Source organism: Hermetia illucens, chromosome 1 (genome assembly GCF_905115235.1).
Source record: "Hermetia illucens chromosome 1, iHerIll2.2.curated.20191125, whole genome shotgun sequence".
Classification (NCBI taxonomy): Eukaryota; Metazoa; Arthropoda; class Insecta; order Diptera; family Stratiomyidae; genus Hermetia; species Hermetia illucens.
Window position 1 is genome coordinate 208,916,938 of NC_051849.1, and position 22,747 is coordinate 208,939,684.

The 22,747-nt window shown below is 45.0% G+C and overlaps 1 protein-coding gene across 1 annotated transcript in view; it reads right to left on the reverse strand.

The window, feature by feature from the left end:
• The window catches only part of LOC119661601 (protein nubbin-like), a 233,643-nt gene that overhangs the window by 167,831 nt on the left and 43,065 nt on the right, over positions 1-22,747 (reverse strand). The window contains exon 2 of the mRNA XM_038071001.1: positions 4,668-5,219. Within this exon, the coding sequence (XP_037926929.1) occupies positions 4,668-5,088 (421 nt within the window). The 5' untranslated portion in view covers positions 5,089-5,219. The remainder of the gene's footprint in view (positions 1-4,667; positions 5,220-22,747) is intronic.

Sequence of the window (22,747 nt, forward strand, 5' to 3'; positions counted from 1 at the left end):
GCGCCTCTATGGAAAGAGCCGCCCATCTGGCTCAATGCATCGCCAAAGCATGTGACGCGTCTATGCCTAGGAGATGCTCATTCCTCAGTAGGAGACCAAAATACTGGTGGAATGGAGAACTGGCTGGTCTTCGATCAGCCTGCCACCGAGCCAAAAGAGCGGCTCAGAGGGCGGTAAGTAGAGTTGATCAGGGGCAAATCGTGCAAATCGTGTTCCTCTCCGCAGATCACGTGTTCCACCCTCTTGCTGAAAATCATCTAGGGGTTATTCCCCCAACAAGAGAAGAGCACATATTCCAACCACCTATGAATGTGACGGCAATTCCCCCAGTCACCAGAGACGAACTCCTGGAGATCTGCGGTAGAATAGGAGACAATAAAGCACCAATTAAGCTTGCCATGAAATCCAGGCCGGACATATTCGCTGAATTATTCGAAGCGTGCATGTCCGAGGGAATATTTCCAGTGACATAGAAGTGGCAGAAGTTGGTACTTCTACCTAACCCTGGTAAACCTCCAAGTGAACCATCCTCATATCGACCCATATGTCTTTTGGACACAGTCGGGAAAATGTTAGAGCGACTAATCTATAATAGATTACTCCTGTTGTCGAGAGCCAAGGCGGCCTTTCAGATCGTCAGTATGGGTTCCGTAAAGCCAGATCAACCATTGATGCCATCAAATTGGTTACTGGCTTGGCCGAAGATGCAATCCATGGAAAGGGTAGTACCAGCAAATATTGCGTAGTAGTAACCCTGCACGTGAAAAATGCATTCAATTCGGCTAATTGGAATCTAATACGCAAATCCCTAGCGAAGGTTGGTATTACCACTTATGTCGCTGCAAGAGTACGTTGTTTCCGCCGGTGTCCCGCAGGGCTCCACATTTGGCCCACTACTGTGGAACATCATGTACAACGATGTACTTAACCTTCCCCTTCCGGAGGAAGCCACAAGGGTGGGTTACGCTGACGACATAGCGCTGGTCGTTGTCGCAAAGCATCTCAAGGATACTGAGTTATACTCAAGCGAGGCAATCAGTGCTGTTAAAAGTTGGCTAGAGAGCTCTGGTCTGTTACTTGCAGAGGAAAAAACAAAAGCGGTCCTCATCACTAAGCGCCGGGAAGGAAATTACGCCTGTATTAGAATCGGGACTCATATCATCACTTCCAAGCCGACCATCAAATACTTGGGGTGGTGATAGACAGGAAGCTCAGCTATAAGCAAGACGTGCAGTATGTTTGCAATAAATCAACCACTGCTAGTATGGCCCTGGCGAGGGTGATGCCAAACGTAGGAGGGCCACGGCATACCTCTAGGTTGTTTATAGCCAGAGTGGTGGCCTCAATTATGCTCTATGCGCCACCAGTTTGGAGGGAGATGTTGCGGATGTCAGTTAACACTAGTAGGCTGGGTGCAGTCTACAGGAGGACAGCCCTGAGGGTATGCTCTGCTTTCAGGACCGTCTCAGATGCTGCAGCATTCGTCATCTCTGGGCTCGATGGACTCAAAGGTTCATTCCTGCCATCAAGGAGTGGTTGGGGAGACGACACGGTGAGATTAATTATAATCTCATCCAGCTTCTCACCAGAGACCTCACCCGATTGTCCAAATTTGCAATTTATTTATTTATTTAATTTAACGGACAACAAACAGAGTAAATTCCAATTAATTATTGTCCTCAGGAGGAGGAAAAAGCAAAAGACTTATCTTACGTTTAAAACTACTTAAAGTAGGGAAGTTAAAAGGACCAAACTGTTCTGAATTATAATTTCGGCAAAGCCTAGGAGTCGGGGAATGAAAATAGACTTCGAGTTCTGCAGGACACGTTGAAAATATCTGCGCTCGTCAGCGGCGGAGCAGTCTATCAGACCCGAGGAAAGTTTAAAGAATGTGCATAGATCCAGATAGGATCTACGCTGTTGTAGGAAGGGAAGGTTCAGAAAGCGGACGCGGGAGGGGTAGTCCACACGAGGGAAGCTTTTCTTAAAGAAGATGGAACGGGTGAATTTACGTTGCACATTTTCAAGGGCAAGACAATCACAGTTACGAGAAGGTGACCAGATCACGGAGCAATACTCGAAGGTATTCCTCACGAGGGAATTGAAAAGAGCTAAGGAGGGTGGATAGAGCCAAACTCAGAGGAGGAGCGAAGTATAAAGCCTGACAATTTTGCTGGTAGATTGATGACATCGAGGCACTGGGTGGCAAAGCGGAGCTTATTGTCGAAAGTGACTCCGAGGTCTTGAGTGGAATTTAAGCAGGATAAGGAATGTCCGTTAAGAGAGTAGGAGGGAGAAGTGGGTGAGGATTTTAGGGAGTAACACATAGAGTGGCACTTTCTGACGTTTAGCGCTAAACCATTAGTCGAGTACCAACGAACCAGAGTGTCCAGGTTAGATTGAAGGGAAACACAATCCATAGGCGACGATATAGCGGAATACAGCTTAAGGTCATCTGCATAGAGCAAACAGGGACAAGTAAGGAGGGGAGGAAGGTCGTTAATAAAAAATAAAAATAACAAAAGACCCAGAATAGATCCCTGTGGGACGCCAGAAGAGGGAGAGAAGGAGCGGTAAGTACAGCCATCCAAAGAGACGCAGCAGGATCGGTATCCATTGGAAAGGTAAGAAGCAAGCCTTAAAACAAGTGGTATGGGAACGTTTAGGGACGAGAGTTTGGATAGAAGCATCTTGTGATTTACTGTGTCGAAGACTTTCGCCAAGTCTGTGTAACTGAAATGCACTTCTTGCCGTGAATTTAAACATTTGGCGACAAAGTTGGTAAAGTTAAGCAGGTTGGAGGCAGGGGACCTACGTTTAACGAAGCCGTGTTGCTCTTTCACTATGTGTTGGCCAAAGTGGGTAGACAACCAGTCGCTGACATATCTTTCCAGGATTTTGGAACAGGAGGAGAGGAGGGAAATGGGACGGCAATTCTCGGCAAGCGAACGATCGACACTTTTGTGAATGGGAATAATGAGAGCCTCTTTTCACAAGCCGGGAAAATGATTCTCTTCGAGGCTCGGGAAGGGAGATGGACTTACCAGTTTTGAGCAAAAAGAGGTTTGGAAGACCTTCATAGCCAGGTTCGACATTGGCATCAAATTGGAGATCCAGAAAACCCAGAGTATGTATTCTTCCACTGCCCGAGATTTGTGAAAGAAAGGAGGAATCTAGAGGAGACTATAGCAGAGGTGCTAGTAACAGAAAATCAGGTGCCGAAAATGGTAGCACATCAAGAAAATTGGGATGCGGTCAACTCCATGATCGCATCTATCCAAACCAAACTGCGAAAGGTAGGGAGAGGAGAAAAGCGCGGTCGCGTGCACATAGAAGAAAGGTGACAAAGCTAGAATGAGCTGACTCCGCCCCGTGATATAATACCTTATGGTAGCACCGCGGCGCAGGGAGGGAGTCGGGGGTGGTTTTAGTGGGTAAAAATCCCACACACTGGTGTGTCCAGACCAGTGTCTTTTGAAGATTTCCACCTCCTGAAAAAGAAAAGACAGACAGACAGGCAGTAAATCGATTTTAATAATCTTCTGCTTTACACAAAAGCTTAAAAAAGGAGATATCACACAGTGCAGCAATTATAGAGGTATCACGTTGCTGAGTACCATCTATAAGATATTCTCCTCTATCTTGCTAGGCCGGATAACGCCATACATCATTGTCCCATACCAAAAAGACTTCACTCCAGGCAAATCAGTAACACTGACTAGGCTGACAATGATCAATGTGCGAGGCCAGATAAAAGCAGCAGGATCACTCTCAAGACCATTCGACATCAACAACGGTCTACGGCAAGGGGATAATGTATCATGCGTCCTCTTTAACCTGGCCCTCGAGAAAGTGATCCGTGATGCTGAGGTGAATGCAAAAGGTATGATCCTCTTTAAATCCACCCAACTACTGGCCTACAAACCTTATCTCAGCTTACAAAAGCTGTTCCGCTTGAAACGTCTCACCACAGGGTCAAAGCTCTTTCTGTACAAGACAATGATTTTGCCAGTCCTCATGTATTCTTCGGAGACTTGGGTTCTTAGCAAGAAGAATTGGCCGCGTTCGAGAGAAGATTCCTCAGAAGAATTTTTAGCCCCCTACATGAGGATGAACGATTCCGTAGCCTACACAATGACGAAATGTATGAGCGATACCATGACTGTCACGTTGTGGATAAAATCCGGCTTAAAAGGTTACGGTGGGGGGGTCACTTAATCCGTATGGATGAGGATGATCTAGCCCGGAAAGTCTATAAGGGCAATATCTATGGTAGAAAAAGAAGACGAGGCAGGCCCTGCTTGAGATGGAGCGATGGCGTAGGTCAGGACGCCAGACAGCTTTTAGGGATGTCGAATTGGTGGATCTCGGTGCAAAACCGGGATATCTGTAGTTCCTTATTGAGGCACGCCTAGACCGGATACCGGTTATTGTGCCGTTGATGATGATGATGGGTGGGAATAGTTGGATGCTGAGACTCCTTTTTGAAGTCTCATGTGGTCATTGTTACATCATGGTTATCAGTCAAGACCGGAATGCAACCAACTTGGAACCTTATTAAAAAAATATGATAGACGCTAATCAGGGCATCCTTGAGACAGATAAATTGCTGTCGGGTAAAATTTTATCTAAATTTAAATACATTCAAAGGAGGAATGATCACTTACCCTCGCATTTCGCAGCCTCCATACTATGCTGCTGGTGCTGAAAAATATCCTTTGACAGTCTGTCATTCAGGTTCCCGCAAAAGTTCTGATAAAGCTGCTGCAAGTGTGGTGAATGGAAGGACTGATCCTCTCCCTGTCCAAGATGATCAGGCTGCATTCGATTTGCATTTGGCGAGTGCTTCAGTTGCGAGTAAAAAGGATTCGCGTGTATTGGCACTAAATGCTCCAAATTGTTCATCTGCAAGCGATGATGACCGTGATCATATGATCCTCCCGATGAGTTGGTCACTTCAGCTTTGTATTTCGACATTGTGAAATCGATTGGTTCTTGGTCCAAATGAAAGCTACTTCTACTTTTGATTGCGTTGTAATCAAGTAACATTCCGTATGTGTTGTGATGATTGGCTAGAAGTAATGGCATAATCACGATGGGAAGCGTTTGTGTTATCTAGTTTCCTTGAATCGTCCAATATTGCTGCAATTCCCGACGCGCGTTACATTTATTGGGAAGTTATGAAACTCGGTTGCACTGAACACGAATTCTGTGAATTTCTGAAATAAAAAACAAGAAACAAAACTGATCCCATCAATATTTTCGAGAAATTCCCAATTATGCATACCTAATTAATGAATTTTTCATTTCAATCGAAGATAGTTAACAAAGGAATGGAAATGAAGAAACATCAATTATATCTGCTTACCGATTCGAGTCGGTAAGATACATATTGAATGGGTGTCTGCTAGGTGTCTTGCCGCTGATATGGCAGAAGATAGCGTAAGTACACTCGAACTATCTAGAAGCAGCCCACCAAGAAAATTCCAAATCACAGAAAAAGAGCACTTATTTGACCTTATTGAGACAAAGATGTAATAGCAAGGGAAAGGCCCGGAACTGACAACTTGGGGGTGATACTCGGGGGAGCCCCCATGCTCTGCTTCCGCAAAAAGGGTTACATCATCTACCTCTCAAGAAATCCACCAACAGCACCCGTACTGTGCATATAACTACCAAACGCAATACTCGAACTCTCAAAGATAAACGCAAGAAGGTTCAAGTACGCGAGACAAAGTACTAATTAAGGTCGATTCCGCCTCATTTTTACTACGATTTTTCTCAATTTCCAGTAATTTCTTTTGTTTGCTATCCACGACGGCTTGTCCATATATATTCTGGGTAAATAACAGAAATACATATTAGTATTGTGAAACGCTGATTAGAGTGCTAATCGAACTTGTAACGGAAATTGAGTAATTACTCATTAACTCTGATAAGTAAATTACCACCTTCCCCCAATGTATCTGTATCTTTTTATTTGGTTTCAATTCTTTTCCTTTGAGTTGTTGCTTTTGACTAAGGAGGCAATGAATAATATTTCGTGTTTTAAATTGTCGCTTTGAAATAGCGATGATGATAGCACCAAAAATATGTTAATATATCTTGATATGCGTTATTGGTTTCGTATCGGTTGTTATCGTGAATGTCGTCAAGGTTAACAATTACCTGTATTTTCATATGAGTCATAAACAAAATGGAACAAGTGCTTACAAAGTATCTAAATTGTCTGACTGAAATAATCTAGCCATTTGTTTGCAGTATGGCGGGATTTCCAGACGCAATTGTTGCGAAATTTATACGTTTAAGATCCTAATATTTCGTAAATGCAGTGAAAACGATTGCGATGTCGAGGTCGCACCCTGATAAAGGTCGACTTATATTCATATATAATGCAGCAAACGTCCGAGGTAATCGGGCGCCTGTGGGATTTACACCCACTAAAAATTGTACCTAGTCTTTCCACCTTTGCCTTTAGACAGCCGTCCTTCAGCTCCTTTCTGCTTTCCTCTTTCTTTGTTCCTTCAGCAACACCTACTCTATTTTTACGCTATTTCTTCCACAATCGTAAAAATATAATCAGTTTTCCTTCGACCTCAGCATCTCCGCAACTATATTCTCCGGACTCTTGGAGACTCGCTCTTGCCCAACGCTTGGTTCAGGCTCTCCTCTCTATTGCAAACCTTGGGCTGTGAAACATCACATGTTCTGCATCATCGGGTATGCCACCGCATCTGGGACAATTCGGCAATCATAGAACCCAAAGCGGTGCAGGAATTGTCTGTAGCAACCACCCTGTCCTGTCGAGAACTGGATAATGTGGTTGGTCTCCCCATGTTTCCGTTCAAACCACACTCTAATGCTGGGAATGAGTCCGTGCGTCCACCGACAATTCGTAGACTCGCTCCATCTGTGTTGCCAGCGATTATGCGACTCTGACCTGATCGTATTCCTGCGTTCTGTGTCTCTTTCCATACATCTTGTTAGGTACATAGCACAGGCATTTCATTGGTCCAAATGTCGACAGGGTTCATGCCCGCTACCACCAGTACTGGCTCATTTGATGTGGTTCTAAAAGCACTGTACGCCCTCGAAGCCATCAACCGATAAACCGAATTCACGTGCGTGCGTCTCTGAGAGTTTTTGCAAACGCCTCTGTCCACACAGGTGACGAATAAGGCAGAATGGATTGCGCCACTCAGGCTAGAAGTAAGCTCCAGCAGTCTTCCGGGCCGCCAATATTCGGTGGTGGTACACCTTTTGACATTCATACTCTAGGTGTTCCCAAAACCTCTGTTTGTCGTCAATTATTATCCCCAGGGATTTGATAGCCGCCTTTGACACAATCGTATAGCCACCGACTTCCACTTTCACAGTGTTCTTCTTTCCACGATTTATTATTAACACCGCTTCCGTTTTCTCATCCGCCAGGACTTTATCGCTCTGTTTCCATTGCGTAGACCTCTACATCCTCTGGGTGCTTTGCTGTAACAACTACAACTAGATCATAGTCCCCTCTAGAACAGGAGGAACAAGTACACCATTATATATGACATTCCACAATAGCCCCGTGATACCCCCACCACACGCCATCTGTCCCATGCCAAAGAGTCCTCTCTGAAAGGTAATTTCCCACTAGACTCGCTAAATACCCGGGAACATCAACATCATCCAATGCCTCTTCACTTAGGTTCCAGTTGGGCGAGTTGAATGCGTTTGTGACATCCAATACCAACACGCACAGCAGCCGCTAGAAACCAGTATGCCTTTTGCCAGACTCATGACCACCGTTGCATCCACCAACGAGACATTACTGATTTCGACGATAAGTAGGAGTCTGTGGTAGATGACTCTCTCTGTCATCTCCCTCTCCCCACCTGCCTGTCCCAATCCAGATCCCTTGATCGCGAGATATGATGCTAGATCTCCAAGTCTCTTATTGGGTTTGGGCACTAACACCAGTTTTTGCTGTTTCAACTGAGCAGGGAATATTCCTTCTTTTAGGAACGCCGTGAAGGTTATAGCGAAAACGTACAATGCCATCCAAACCTGGGGCCTCGTTGCCACGGATCCTACTACATATTTCGTGCAGTTCTACCGTAGTTACTGGAAGTATTATGACCTCGTTGAGTTGGACAACCAGTTGCCCATCGAATGATTTGGAAGATTTTTTCTTTGGCCGTAGCATCCAGGGATATGTGGGTTTGAGCGTCGGGGAAAACTTGTCCTCCTAAACAGTATTCGCCGTCGAGACGGTCAACACATCCGGCACCATGCGAGACCTCATTTTTCGAGCTCGATGCACCATTCATTTCCATGCATATTGCCTAGTGGCCGGCATACCCCTCACTGAATTTCCAAGCAACTCAACTCGCTAAAGCGGCGCTCAAGTATGTCTAGTCCATTATAGACTGCAGGCTGCTTCCTCCGAAAGTGTATGAAGCCCTTACATTCGCAAATACCACGTCTAGTTCTGCAAATGCATTGAGCAAAAGACGTCATACGCTTTCCGGTGGCTCTATTCAAGACCACAAACATTAAAATTACCTGCTACGATTATAGGTCAAAGGATGGGGATGCTAATATGGCCTGCTGCTCTGCATCTTCTATTTGTTTCGACTTGTCAATTGTACTGGTTCATACCTTCGCAATGTGATCGAAGCCGAGGCATCGCTCGCGAACCTTCATTCGTGGCTATATCATCTCTACGCTTGCAGAATATAATGATCTCCGGTCTGCTAGTCCTTATGTTGTTTCTGTGTTTCCAGTTTTTTGAGCTCCAACATAAGGTCTCTTTTCTAACGAATTCAGAGTCTGCCACTGTTCCACTCTTTTTTTCTGTAGTTGCATGTAGGTAAGCTTCGGTGGCAGCTTTAGCCGTTTTCCTCACGTGCTCTATTTTTTGAGGAGTCGAACCCATTTTATTTTCGTGGTTTGTTTGTCTGCTGCTGCTTTCAACCATTTGCCTGGTTCGCTCGACGACTCCACACCTCTTTCAATCTCGAGCCTTGAATATAACTGCGCTCCTTGATGAATTCACAGAGTTCCATGATTTTTTTATTCAGGGTGATAAAGGTAACATCACTTGCGTGGTTTAGCGTCAAGGTTTCTTCCTCATCGTAAACTCCTGCTATACACTACCCACTGGGGGAAGCGTTAGCGAGAATCGAGTTTCTTCTGAATGGGTCCATCGTTGGAGCTCGTCCAAGTCTCTCCCGTGGGTTTGTAAGATCAAATGCCACAGTAGCCAAAGTTACCACTGGTGAAGTACTGTGGTAACCTCGACACGTTCCAACGAAAAGGGAAAACGACCTCCCTTAAGCAGGCGTTGAAAGAGCCGAACAGTAGATTTGGCCGATGTTGGAACACCAGTTTGTATTCCTCTGCTGGGATACCATCGGATCTTGGCGCCTTTTTGTTTTTATACAGAGGACTGATTGTTCCAATTCTTTTAAAGAGAAAAGTGGAATCATCCCGCACCGGTGCGCAGGAAACAGTACCCGTACAAGGCGGTCCATCTACTCGGCCTCAAATGAACAGAGTTTCCGCAGAGCCACGATTTTTTCAGGTTACCAATTTGTAACCGAAGTCTCACGAGTCCCCATTCACCTCGTCGACCAGATCGTGCGCAACGAGCTTTGCTACTGTCTATAAGCTGTGAGATCTTCTTTTGGCTGATCTGTACTATGTCATTACGGTAGATACCTCCTTCCGGTCGTTTAGATGTTGTGCTAAGCGATGGAATCTGTGGCACTCCTACCGGAAATCTGCAATTTCCGCCGTCCACTAATACATAGAGTCTCGATGCCCTCCTGGACATGAAAGCTCCGGGGGCCGTCGTTATCAAGTTCATTTACGACAGTGTCAGCTTGAACGCCACCACCCCCAGGAGTGCCTTCCTTTCGACAAATTTTCCGGTATTCACCTTCGCGACGTTCGATGCGCAGAAGGAGCGCCAGAGTTCCGAAAACTGAAGGCAATGCATTCATGGTTGCTTGCCCAGAAGTCTTCCAGAACTCACCCCGTATACCAGTAACACCAGTGATTCCGATGCGAAGGTTACGTGTGGACTGCTTCCCTTGCAGCCTGAGCGCCGAAACGTTGCGGTGGATACAGTATTTAAAACTACGAGTCCTGTTCTCGCCGTCATTTCGAGAATCTGTTTTCCTCTAGAGTCTGGGTGTGGCATACCCCATTCAAGTGCGATGGCATTAAAGTCAACCCCGTCTGAGACCGAGATAGCGTCCCTTAGAGCATCAAGCCTGCATCGAAAGTCCCATTCGGTGTTAGATAGACACTGAAAAATGTCACCTCAAAACGCCGAATTCAGACAAATCCATCCGCTCGGCCTTGGCCAAGAATCCTAGGGTAAATGCCGCCCCGAACCCAGATGGCCACGGTACTTGATATGTCAGGGTACCATCAAGCTCACTGATGAGCACTAAATCAGTTTTGGTCTCCCCAACGAACTGTCCTATCAACTCGAGAAGGATTGCGATCCGGTGCATATTGATTTGTAGGATGCGAATCATGTTGACTGCGTCCTAGCTCTTGCCAGTTCTGCTCTGAAGACTGGACACCACCCCGAGCCCGCAGGGTACGCAACGTTCTCACCAGCCGCGCCACGGTCCTTGCATAGGACGCAACTCTCTTTTTCGTAGCAGGTGTTCGCTTTATGGCCTGCCTGACCGCATTTGCGGCATGTTGCCTTTCTGCGAGAGCCCCGACAAGTTTCAGACGTGCGCCCATAATCCATCTGTAATATTTGGTTGGGGCAGGCCGGATTTGTATACTACACACTAGCCAACCAATTTTGATTTTCCCGCTGTATGGAGTTTTTGTCCTCGGGAATTCGCAAAGGTGATACCAATCCGGACATTCGCGTTTAATGGCCTCTTCTACCTCGTTCCACCACTCTCAATTTTTCGGATGGAACAAACATCTACTCCGCTATCTTCGGATTTGATCTTGAAACGGATTTTGCAGAGGACTTCCGCAAAGGTCTTGCCTTCCGTCGGCTTAATAAGCAGAGCTGGGAGTCTGGTCCTCCTTCGTCTCGCCACCTTTTCTTTTAGTGCTTCAACCTTCTTGTCCGCCTTAATTTTCAGTAGAGGTTTTTCTGATGACGCGGCTTGTTGTTGCCTCTTGTCCTATTTCGCTTCTTCTTTTGAGCCCTAAAGGGTACTTTCATGAAGTCTCCTTCAGATGCCTCGTGTTTTCCCCATTTCGCTCTGTAACGGGCTGTCTGCGTTCCATTTAGCACTCGCGGTGTTCTTAGCGGAAGCCGCAGTTGTTTCTCCTTTATGAGCATTTTCTCTCACTCTCCATGTCAGGCTGTAATACGAAATTCTATTCAGGAGTTCCTCCAGCTCCATCAGCCACTTTGCTGACGTTTCCTAAAGGAATTCTTCTGAAAGTAGCCTCGTCGTACAAAAAACTGTCCTCTCTAGCTTTCTACAATAAATGCATGGCTCTCCGTATCTGAAGCACCCAGCTTCCGTTTTCTATCTTGAGTGGTGTATTTTAATTGGGGTGCTATGGATAGCGCTGGGAGCAGGAATGTTATCAAAAGTTGGCTAGAAATGTTGCTCCACTTGAAGTGACAGATTGACCAGCCAGACTAGCAACAGACCATCGACACTCTATAAGTCCTCTCCCATGGTAAAACCCACCTCATCAGCATGAACATCATGTTCAACTAATCAATAATTGAATCTACTTAAACCCCATTGACATCTGCATCTTGATCCACTGGATTACCAAAAGATTCAAGTGCTAATTTCCAGTCCATTATCAAACTGAAAGAATGAACACCGAACCATATTGATGACACCATTTTCGCGCAAGGCTCACAATATCGTCTGGTCTATCCGCTGAATGGGCCGTGATACCATTGATCAAACTACGTAAGGCTGACTCTGCAAAAGCTTAATAATATTCATTTTCACACACTACACACACACTCAGCACATTCCGACAGATTTTTTTTTATTCAGTATCTACGAAAACCATCCGCTTTTTTAGATCCGCTCTAGGCCGACACTGATAAAGCCACAGTGATTGTCCGAGCGATCGGGGCGATCTTGGCTCCACGGATTTATAAATGGGCTGCGGTGAGCAGCATATCATTACCACATTTCTGGGCAACATTTAAGAACATTCAAATGACTTTCAATATTACTTCACCGCAAGAGCGTCCATGAAAGATTGGTTTTGGATCAATGTTGGCGGCAGTACTCTTACACGGGGTCTTTCTTGCTACGTTTAATGAGCGATCAGTGCTTTTGTGATCACACCAATATCTGTGTACCCTGATCCGCTCAACAATGTAAAAAGTAATCTATGCATAACGCAGCTTCCCGGTGTATCTTATCCGGGGGCATTGCGATATATGTATGTAATTAACACTAGATTAAGGTGGATTCCTCCAGATATTGAACAGTATTCGTTGGATATGAGTCAAAAGTAGGGTCATTTCCATACAGGAGTTTCGATATTTTGGTTCCAGATCAACATTGCGAATCACGAAAAGATACTTTACCTCTCAGATAACGCTCTGGTCTTTAAACTCAGATCGATCCCATTGGAACCTTGTGACTGATTTAACGTAAATAAATTCAGAGTATGCAAAAATAACTCGATAAAACCTATTCCATTCTGCGTCAATTGGTGATAATTTTTTTTTGTTCATTCATAGTCGATTCGCATTGATACTTATCGGCAATTTGGTGATTGAGACTGTAATTCACTTACAAAAAAAAATGATTCACTTTTTTATGGTGCACAATTATTCACAAGCTCCGAGAATCATTAATATTCAACTTAAAAATAAAGCCCCTCCAGATAAGGAGGGCTTATAAAGAGGTTCCATTGGTAATTTACGTATCTGAGGAAATTACTCACTCAAAAAGTTTGAACTTGTGGTCCCATTTCTTGGTATGAACGGGGATTTCGTCAGGTGGGATTTTCCTAATTTGCTGTCAGCAACCGAAGCCCTAAACCCAGTCAAAGGATTTACAATAATTGACCTATGTAGCCTTGGCAAATCCTTACGACCCCTTTTTGGTAGTTGATCTAAATTAAGGTTTAATTGACACTAATAATCCAGGATGTGGTGTAGATTTCTGTAGCCAGACAATTATTATCAAGATTGACGCTGATAATGGAAAGTGTCAAAAGAGGGTGACCACTTTCTTCAGGATTATTCGCTAGTGAAGACAAACCAAGCACATTAAGGTCATTTTTTGTCTCAATTTTTAAGATTTCGGATAGGTAGAGCAATGTCAAGTTTAATCCTTTTTCTATAAACTTTGTGACGTTCAGTAAAGAGTTCGTCTGGTCTTAATTTGCGCCGTTTTTTTCGGCCATAGACCTGATCTCGGTAAAGTCCAGTAACTCTCAAATCGTCGTCTAGCATACCAAGGTAATAAATTTAACATCTTATCTTTGTCCATCAGGTTTACCAAACAAAACCCTAGCACTGCAGAAATTCTTCAGTGAAGTAATCATGCAAGAAGCAAATCGAACAGAAGGCAGCACATCAAAGGATAACAGGCACAACCAATAAACTACCAATGCCAACGTTTAAACCCTCATCAACTTCGCCACTTTCAGTGGCTTGAAAGCATTGTTGCGAATGGCTAAACTGGACCTGGTGGATGAAAAGACGGAAGCGGTCCTTATCACCAATTGCAGGAAAAGCAGTATTGTCAACTGTTGGTAATCACGAAGTCGTTTCAAAATCGCTCATTAGATACTTGGGGGTAATGGTCGATGCCAAATTGAGCTTCGAGGGGCATCTAGACTACGTGCGAGGAAAAGCAGGAGAGGAGAGTTCGTTTCCAGCAAGGCCAAAATATAGTCGCCGGCTTCATATTGCAGGAGTGATGAAATCCATACTGCTATACGTGGCCCCTGTCTGGGCGATAGTACTGGACATTACGCTGAATCAGAAAAGGGCCAATCTTCTTGTCAATGAGGCACAATGTTACTACCAAAAAAGGAGGGCGAACCAGACCAATGTGACTGCGGACTTCTGAAAGGCCACTAGAAAGGAGCTATACAGAAGATGACAGGAACAAATGGGATGATTCCTGAAAAGGCTGCTGGACCTCTAAACTGATTCGGAGCACTGAGAGATGAATCGAACGAAAAAGTGGGACCAGTGCAGTAATTGCATCGCTTCGGATTGGACGAGTCCCTAGATTTTCAGGAATACCCAAGGACCTGGAGCATGTTATCCACTTCATTCATTGCAGCGGAAAAGGCCACTGGGTTTCGCCGAAGAAGAAACAAGTGCTTCAACGAGTGATACAAGGCTGGTATAGATGCAAAAATTATGTAAATGGAAATGTAAAGAGAATTTGATAAGAGAGAGAACAATGAATTGAGGAATAGGGATTCGAAACCCAGCTATTAACGATTTCCAACTATGATGACGCCTTACGAAACCTACAAGAAAACCTGCGGAAAATAAATAATGGATGGTCTGATTACTTCGGACAAGTGCTCAACAACAACCAACAATGCCTGACCTGAGAATTTCAGCAGAGATGGCGGATGGAATTTCGGTGGAGTACTGAAAACACGAATAATGGTACTATCAACAGTATACCATGAACTACTCTGCAATCTTAAGAAGAATCCATTTTGTTTCTTCCATATACAAAATTGATCCTAAAAGGACGACAGACTGCTATCTTAAAGTCATTTAAAAACGGATAGGGCCTGAATATAATGACTATCAAGGCCGATTCCAGCTAGTTGAAGTTGTGATTGCTACGGGAAAGACAAAAGAAGCAGAATATAGCTGGCCCATATTTCTAGGATCAGCCCATAGTGGTCACGAGGGATAGCAATCCGCCAATTTTAAAGCTAGAGACCTATGTAATGCCCCCAAAGAATGGTTTGCCTAATATTTGTAACCTGACTCTACCTAGAATTGTGTCTGGGGTCTTCCCTTCTCCTCTCTGCAACTTCGACAAATTGCAGGATATACCGAGTCTAGCCCAAGAGCTTCTGCAATTGGGTTTTATTATAGATCAACCAGATCCTCTTGGACTTAAAGTAGACAAATAGACTGTATCCAGAGTGGGACTGCTCAGAGCGAAGCCCGGGGGGTCAGTCCGTGCTCAATCCTATATGACCGGAGGAAGGTGACGTTGGGCGTGTCGACCAGACTATTTAGTGCCTATCTAAAGGATGTAGCCACTAAGTAATATCTTTAATGGTGACTTGGCTATCGACCAAAACTACTACGCTACACGATGGGCAGGCCTCCGCTTGGAATACACTGAGGTTTCCTTCCGAAATGGAGCTACAGGAGAGGAGGTGTAGAAGTACATTAAGGGCAGGGAGGGAAATTGAGGGCGTAAAGCCGAGAAGGATAGTCCATACAGGGAAGGTTTTCTCTAAAAAAAGGAGGGACTGGACAAATTTGCGTTTATTAATTATAAGAGCACGGCAGTTACGCTTGCAGAAGGAGGACGAGGCTACACAGCAATATTCAACGATGTTTCTAACAAACGAGTGGAAATCGTAAAGGAAGAGGGATTGAGATAAAGTGGAATTAGGAACGCAGGATAAAGCCAGACATTTTGAAAGCGCGATTGATGATGTCAACGAAGTGAGAATTGAAAACGAAGTTTGTCATCGAAGATTACAAGACCTAGATTAAAAAAACATCAGTAGTGATTGGGGTTGTCCAGCAAGAGAGTAGAAAGGGGATAATGGAGAAGATTTAAGCGAATAGCACATTCAGTGGCATTTGTTGATATTTAGTGTCAGCCGGTCAGCACACCAACCGATCGGCATATCTAGGTTGGACTGCAAAAGAGCACAGTCAAGCGGAGGCGAAATAGAGTCAAATAATTTAAGGTCGTCTGGGTAAAGCAAACAAACTTGTTGAGGAGAAGGAGAGCAGGTAAGAATGGAAAGCAGGTCGTTAATAAAAAATAGGAATAGTAGGGTACAAAGAATAGAGTCCTGGAGAACACCAGCGGAAGGAGAGAAGAAATGGCATGAGTATCAATGAAAAGAAATTCTGCACGAACGGTTTGAGAGGTAGGAGGATAGCCACGAGGTATTTGAAGGGGGGTGAGGGGGGATAGTTGAGTAGCAAGAGAATAAGGAGAAAATAACATTGAGGTCAAGCGTGTCAAAAGCTTTGGACAAATTAGTGTAAAAAGCGTGTATCTTCTGTCGTGAATTAAAGCATTTAGCTACGAAGTTGATAAAGACTACTATAGAAAGTTTGAGGCATACTTCGCCAAATTCACACCACTCCTGCTCAATATCTGTAAAACTTCACCCATCACTATCAACCAAAGTTTCGCCGATATGGTACTACTTTGAGGTGTCCCTCTACTGAAAGGTCTAGTCAAGTGGTTTCCTTCCAGATCAGATTGGATTACCGTGGTTCTTAGCATGGATACTACCCATTGACATGTCCAGTGTTCAGGAAAGCGCTAAATACAAGGCACAAATGAGATTGATTCAAATCAATCTCAACAACTGTGAGGTGGAACAAGATCTCTTCTCACAGACCATTCGAGAGAAGGGAATTGACGTTGCCATTATTTGTGAACCCTATCACAACAACGGTGGTAGTGTCTGGACCAAGGACCAAACCGGTAAAGCAGCGATATGGGTATGCGGCGTGCAGACCATTCAGGAAGTTACGCAACTTCTGGGAGCTGGTTTCGTTGGAGTTATGTTTACAGCTGTTACCCTCCTCCTAGCGCAACACCATTTGGTACTGGATGCAAGGAGTCATACCCCGCAAATCATAGCTGTTGAATGGGGTAGCCGAAGGACAAACGAGAGAGGACGTATCCTGATCAACGCGTTTGTCAAGTTGGATGTTGTACTTGCCAATGTTGGGAACTCATTTACATTCAGAGGGAGAGGCCTGGGCTCTACCGTCGGCCTCACGTACGGGAGTACCGCATTGACGAGGAGAACCGCCTGGTATGTCAGTGAGCATTACACTCATAGCGACCACCAGGCGATCTTGATTAAAGTCGCTGGTGGCCGAAGTCACGGATTGAATGCTCGCAGAAAGCGTGTAGGAATGCCGGGCTGGACGACGAGGGCGTTCGGGCAGGATACGTTCTCTGAAGCTCTGGCGGGTCATAATGACCTGAATGACACGGTGACCAAATGGCATCACGCGACGAATGACCGAGGCATGCGACGCTGCTATGCCCCGGACGCGAGAGTTTGCAAGCAAACAGCCAAACTATTGGTGGAATAGCGAAATCGAGGAGCTAACATCGGCATCCCATTGCGCAAGAAGCCAGTTCCAACAATCCGGCGGAAGACACAATCACGAGGAGCGCGAACGGGATTATAAGACGTTGCGTGGCAGAATAAAGGAGCCCATTCGCAGGAGCAAAAGAAATTGCTTTAGGCGACTGTGTGTGGATGACAATAGAAACCCCCACACCCCCACCCCCCACAGGCTGGTTATGAAGAAGTTGCAGGGGCAAAGGTCGCCCCAGGTAATCTGTGAACGGCTTCTTTGAAAAATGGTAACCGCACTCTTTCGTCACCATGCGGGGAACAGGTATCAAACGGAAGCCCAATTCGAGGTAGATATAATACCTCGCGTTACCGAGGAGGAACTTCGTGGGTCTGCGGAAGGATCGGCAATAGCAAGGTTCGGGTTTGGTAGCATTCTGGTGGTGAGGATCAGACCTAATTGGTTCATAAATACCTTCGAGGCATGCATGACGGAAGGTGTGTTTCCTCCACAATGGAAAAGGCAAAAACTGGTGTTGTTGCTCAAACCCGGCAAGCCACCGGGGGAACCAGCATCCTATCCGTCTATCTGTTTGTTTGAAACCATGGAGAAGATGTTCGAGCGCATCATCTAGAATAGATTGCTCCCAATCTTAAAAGACGGGAATGGCCTTGTAGATGAACAAGATGGGTTCCGGAAAGCTCGCTCTACTGTTGGCGCGGTGCAAAGAGTGGTGGACTTGACTCGAGAGACAATGCTTTCTGGCAAGTGCTGTGCCGCGGTGACCGTGGGTGTAAAAAATGCATTCAACTCCACCGACTGGGGCCGCATTAAAGAGGCATTGACCAGAATTAATGCACCTGGTTACTTGGCTAAGCTAATCAAGAGTTACCTGTCGAACAGAGCTTTCTTGTAGGGAACGGACGGAGTCCAATGAATACATCATTTCAGCGGTGGTACCATAAGGCTCAATGTTGGGCCCTCCGCTCTGGAACGTGATGTATAACGGAGTGCTCTTGCTTCCCGTAGCAGAAGAGGCCACGCTGATCAGTTTTGCAGATGACCTGGCCATAGTGATCATTGCAAAGCTCCAGGAGGATGTGGAGACTTACGCCACCGAGACGGTCATGGCTGCAAGGTCTTGGCTTGAGGGGGCCGGACTTTGTCTGGCGGAGGAAAAGACGGAGGCAATCCCCATTACAAATCACCGGAAAAGAAATAAATAAATCAGTTTGTAGGTTGGAAGCCTTATGATCTTCTCAAAGTCGAGTAACAAATACCTTGGCGTGACTTTCGGTGCCAGGTTGAGTTTCAAAGGGCATATATCGTACGCCTGTGAAAATGCTAGAAATACCACGGCGGCCCTCGCCAGGATGATGCCGACCGTAGGTGGGCCAAAACAGCGGGGCAGGCTGCTGATAGCTGAAATCGTGCGGTCCATATTGTTGTACGCGTCGCCTGTATGAGCTGAGACTTTGGACAACATACAGAACTGGAGGAAGATAAATTCTGCCTATCATCGGATTGCGCTGCGGGTATGCAGGGCATTTCAAACTAGTTTGGATGATGCGGTATTCGTAATCGGGGGGATGGTCAATATTGACTTATTAGCTAGAGATATGCGATGCCTGTATGGACGGACGTAAGCGATTCCATTAGGTACGGAAGCAGAGAGGAGTCACAACGACGCGATGGTGGGACGAGTCGTCGAAGGGTCGGTAGACAAACCAGCTTATTCCAGATATTAGGGAATGAGTTGCCGGACAATACGGGGAGGTGAACTATCACCTCACGCAGTTTCTCACTGGGCACGGTGGTTGCTACCGAACGTATCTGCATCGAACTGGTGTGGATGATTACCCGAGTTGTTACAGATGTCGTGGAATTCCAGAGGACTCGGAGCATGTGCTGTTTGAATTCCCGAGATTCCGGGAAGAGAGAAGAAGCCTGAGTGAGGCTCTCGGAGTCGGCGTGAGCCCCCAAAACTTAATCCGGGGAATGGTCAGTTCGAAGGCAAACTGGACTTCGGTCATCCACACAATTGTGCGGATAAAAACCCAACTCCAGAGAAAAGCACGCACAAGAAGAGCGCAAAGAAAAGGAAAGGCTATACCCTAAAGACAGAATGGAGCTGCTGAAGGAAACAAAGAATCAGAAGACTGTAGAGTTGCAGGCCTATGGAAGACAAGCTCGCCCCGCGAAGTAATGCCTAAATGGTGGTCCGGTGGGGCAGAGGCAGGATAGAGGTGGGAGTGCTTTCTTTAGTTGGTGTGAATCCCACTCTACATCCATGCCAGCTTTGACGTTCACAGGGGAGAGGTACCCATTGACTGTGAGACCACAACAATCCTTTCCTGATAAGAGCCTCCTTGGCTGTCTGAAAGATTTCTCCTAAATAACTTCTACCATCACTTCCCTCATTAACATAAAATTCACATTCCCACGATACTCAAAACTCCTCAACATCAGTATCGACATCATCCCTAACGCATCTGATTCCCTGATGAGGCATTTGGATTTTTCCCTGCGCGTCTAATTAAAATGACAAGCAAAAACGTATTCAATTTCCAGATTAATCTGAACCAAAGCCAAGAGTAAAAAAATTCCATTGGAAGCGGTGAAATGTGCCTTTCAACGATCGAGACTTCAATTCTATTCGTGTATGCAAATAATAATAGACGAAAGTTAGATAGTCATAATTCAACGTACAAATCATATTCGACAGGTAAATATCAGGTCGATGGGCGATCGAATAGGAGAAAAACGAGATCGAAAATTAATTTTAGATGATCTCGCCATGGCACCTTTACCCGGTGTTCAGATACAATACAGGCCCCTGTGTTAGATCAGTCAGAAGCAGCATTTTGTATGAATTTTCAATATTAACAAATATTGTGGCTAGTATTTAAAATGCAGGCAATGTACAGTTGGTCAAGGTATTTTTGGACAGATACAGAAGGTAATCCGTATTGGAAAGGAGTTCGGGCTCCGGTTTGAGATCCAGGGCAATTTTACAAATGTATAGCTCGTGGGATCATTTCAATGTCACCAATATTCCAGTATCTCTTAGATGACCTGACAAGATGAGGAGAAAGGGGAGAGTCCTCCCCAGGCCCGGAGTTTTCTCAAGACTCGGAATAGAAAATTCAATTAAAAAGGGATAAGAGAAGACACCGCATAATTTTCGCCCCGGGTCCGGCTTTTCTGCTTGATTTGCGCCTCAGGGCCGGGTGTTCTAGCATCTTAGTTACTGCTTATCTTCAACCTGAAGGGATGATGGAGTTACAAGTACCTTGAATCCCTTTTATCTTCCCGGGGTGAACCAAGGGGTCGAATTATAACCCACACCACTGTAACGTCCACTAGCAACGACATGGTGCCCAATGGATTTCAATATGGTCATCACTTCCTCAAAGAGAAGCTCCTACAAAGAAAAGGCTTTGTTATCCACAAAATGATCTGCCCCCTTTTGGGTGATGATGATTTCTTAGAAGAAAAAAAAAATTGTTACGCGTTCCGTTTAATTTTCTTAACAATTTGCAGTCGGCTTGGTCTCGTCTTTGAGCCCGTTCATATTTTTTGACTACAATTCAGCCAGGTCCAGATCAACATCCAGATAACTTGTGCTGATCTTCTGGAGATGCGTCAGCAAAGGAGATGCCCAGATAGGGGCAACTGAAGCAGAAGCTACACAATCGTCATAGATGCTAGCCGAAAATGATGAGGTGTCCGATAGTAGTCAATTTGTTTGATCCGCGCCTCCGTTTTCATTCTGTTGATGGTTTTTTGTACGTGATTTTGTGGTGATCGATCTTTGATCGACGAAATCTAAATTGAGACAATTTGTAGTGGAATAGTTCTTAGAACAGGACCAAGTACTCACAGTCTGTATCTTGTTTGCTTTGGATAACTTGGTCAAATGACCGCAACAACCACCAGGGACCATCAGTTTCTTAGATTTTTCTTGTAGAATGAAAAATTATCAAAAGTATCTGAATGAAATGCGGGACCAAATTCGCGAAGTTGAGCCTTAGATTTACTGCAAACTCAACTAGTTCAACCACCCTAAGGCATACAGATCTCAGCCATTTTCCCCCGGACCATACCCAGATACTTCCTTCATGTCGTTTTCAGCACAGACTATCTTCAAAACTTCACGCCTCATCTTCCAAATTGATTTAGAAATCTATTTCTGTTGAGGCCGGTTATTATGAAAATATTTCAGTCTGATTATATTATGTGGCTGGACACATTTTCAATGTATTGATCGATTTACAGAACCGTTAGCACTTTTTCTCCTACAACACACGCTTCGATAAAAAAGATACTTTTTTTTTGTGCCAATCTAGTAATGCGCAAAGGCTACCTATAATTGATTTAATGGGAATGAAGTGGACTGGATGGTGTTTTTCCTAGTTCAAATGGTAGCCAAAAGAAACTGGTACAATATTACTTTTTCTGAAGATGATTTCCTATAATTATTCGTTTTTCTGATTTGCCAGTGAATATTTTTGTCTGGAAATGACGAAGAATTCATGATTTTGCACGCCTAATTCAATTGGTGGGTGGATTTAGTACAGTTTTACTGTTAGCCGGAAGATAGAACGTGCTTTCATAACCACCCAATTCTGGCTGGGTTTCAGGCAAAACGTTAGGACACGTGTAGATACTCTAACCTGCAATTGATTTTACTATTCCAATAAGGCAATCGAAGGAAAAATACAACTCCACATACCACGAGGCGCATGGCCCTTAATGCTTGGCAAGGGATAAGCCTGCAGCAGCCGTGCAAACACAAACCCCAACACAAACATCCATGATGCAACCAGGATCCGAACTTGGCCTAAATATCCTTCCGGGCAGAGCTCTCCCAGGAACGGAAAAAAGCGGCTCAAGCTGACCGAAGGGGTGGGAGCGTTTGCCAGCATATAAGGACAAACCCACTAGAGTGTCTCGTCGACATACACCAGCACGCCTCTGCATTAACAACGCTGGAATGGGGAGTTCCTTTTGGGTACTTCAGTCCCTCTCACGTCATCGCGAAGCTACTTGATTCCGAGACTGATCAGTTGCCAGCTTTAAGAGTGATCGAGAAATGGCAAAGCGCATGGTCTTCTTCGATCACCTTTGTGGTGAAATCTAGCAAAGCGTGTCTTTCTCTTGATCCGCCTAAAGTGAACAACCCCATCACCACCAGTTTTACTACTGTGAAACTCTGTCTTGGCATCCTAGACTCTAAAAACGTGCCTCTTTTTGGCTATGGTCTGTCACAGGCCTGATATCTCTATACCTTTTTCCATATACTGTGATGCGGACTTGCGGACATGTTATTTCTTCGGTTGTGTGTGTCGTTTTCTGCTTTCGCCAGATTTGCTTCCCTTATATGTTCGTTGAACCTCGTCGTTATTAATCTTGAAGTTGGCCGTATATATGATTTTTCACAATCAGTGCAGGTTATCTAGTTCTCGCTATTTTCATTGAGGTCCTTGACGCTTCCTAATTGTG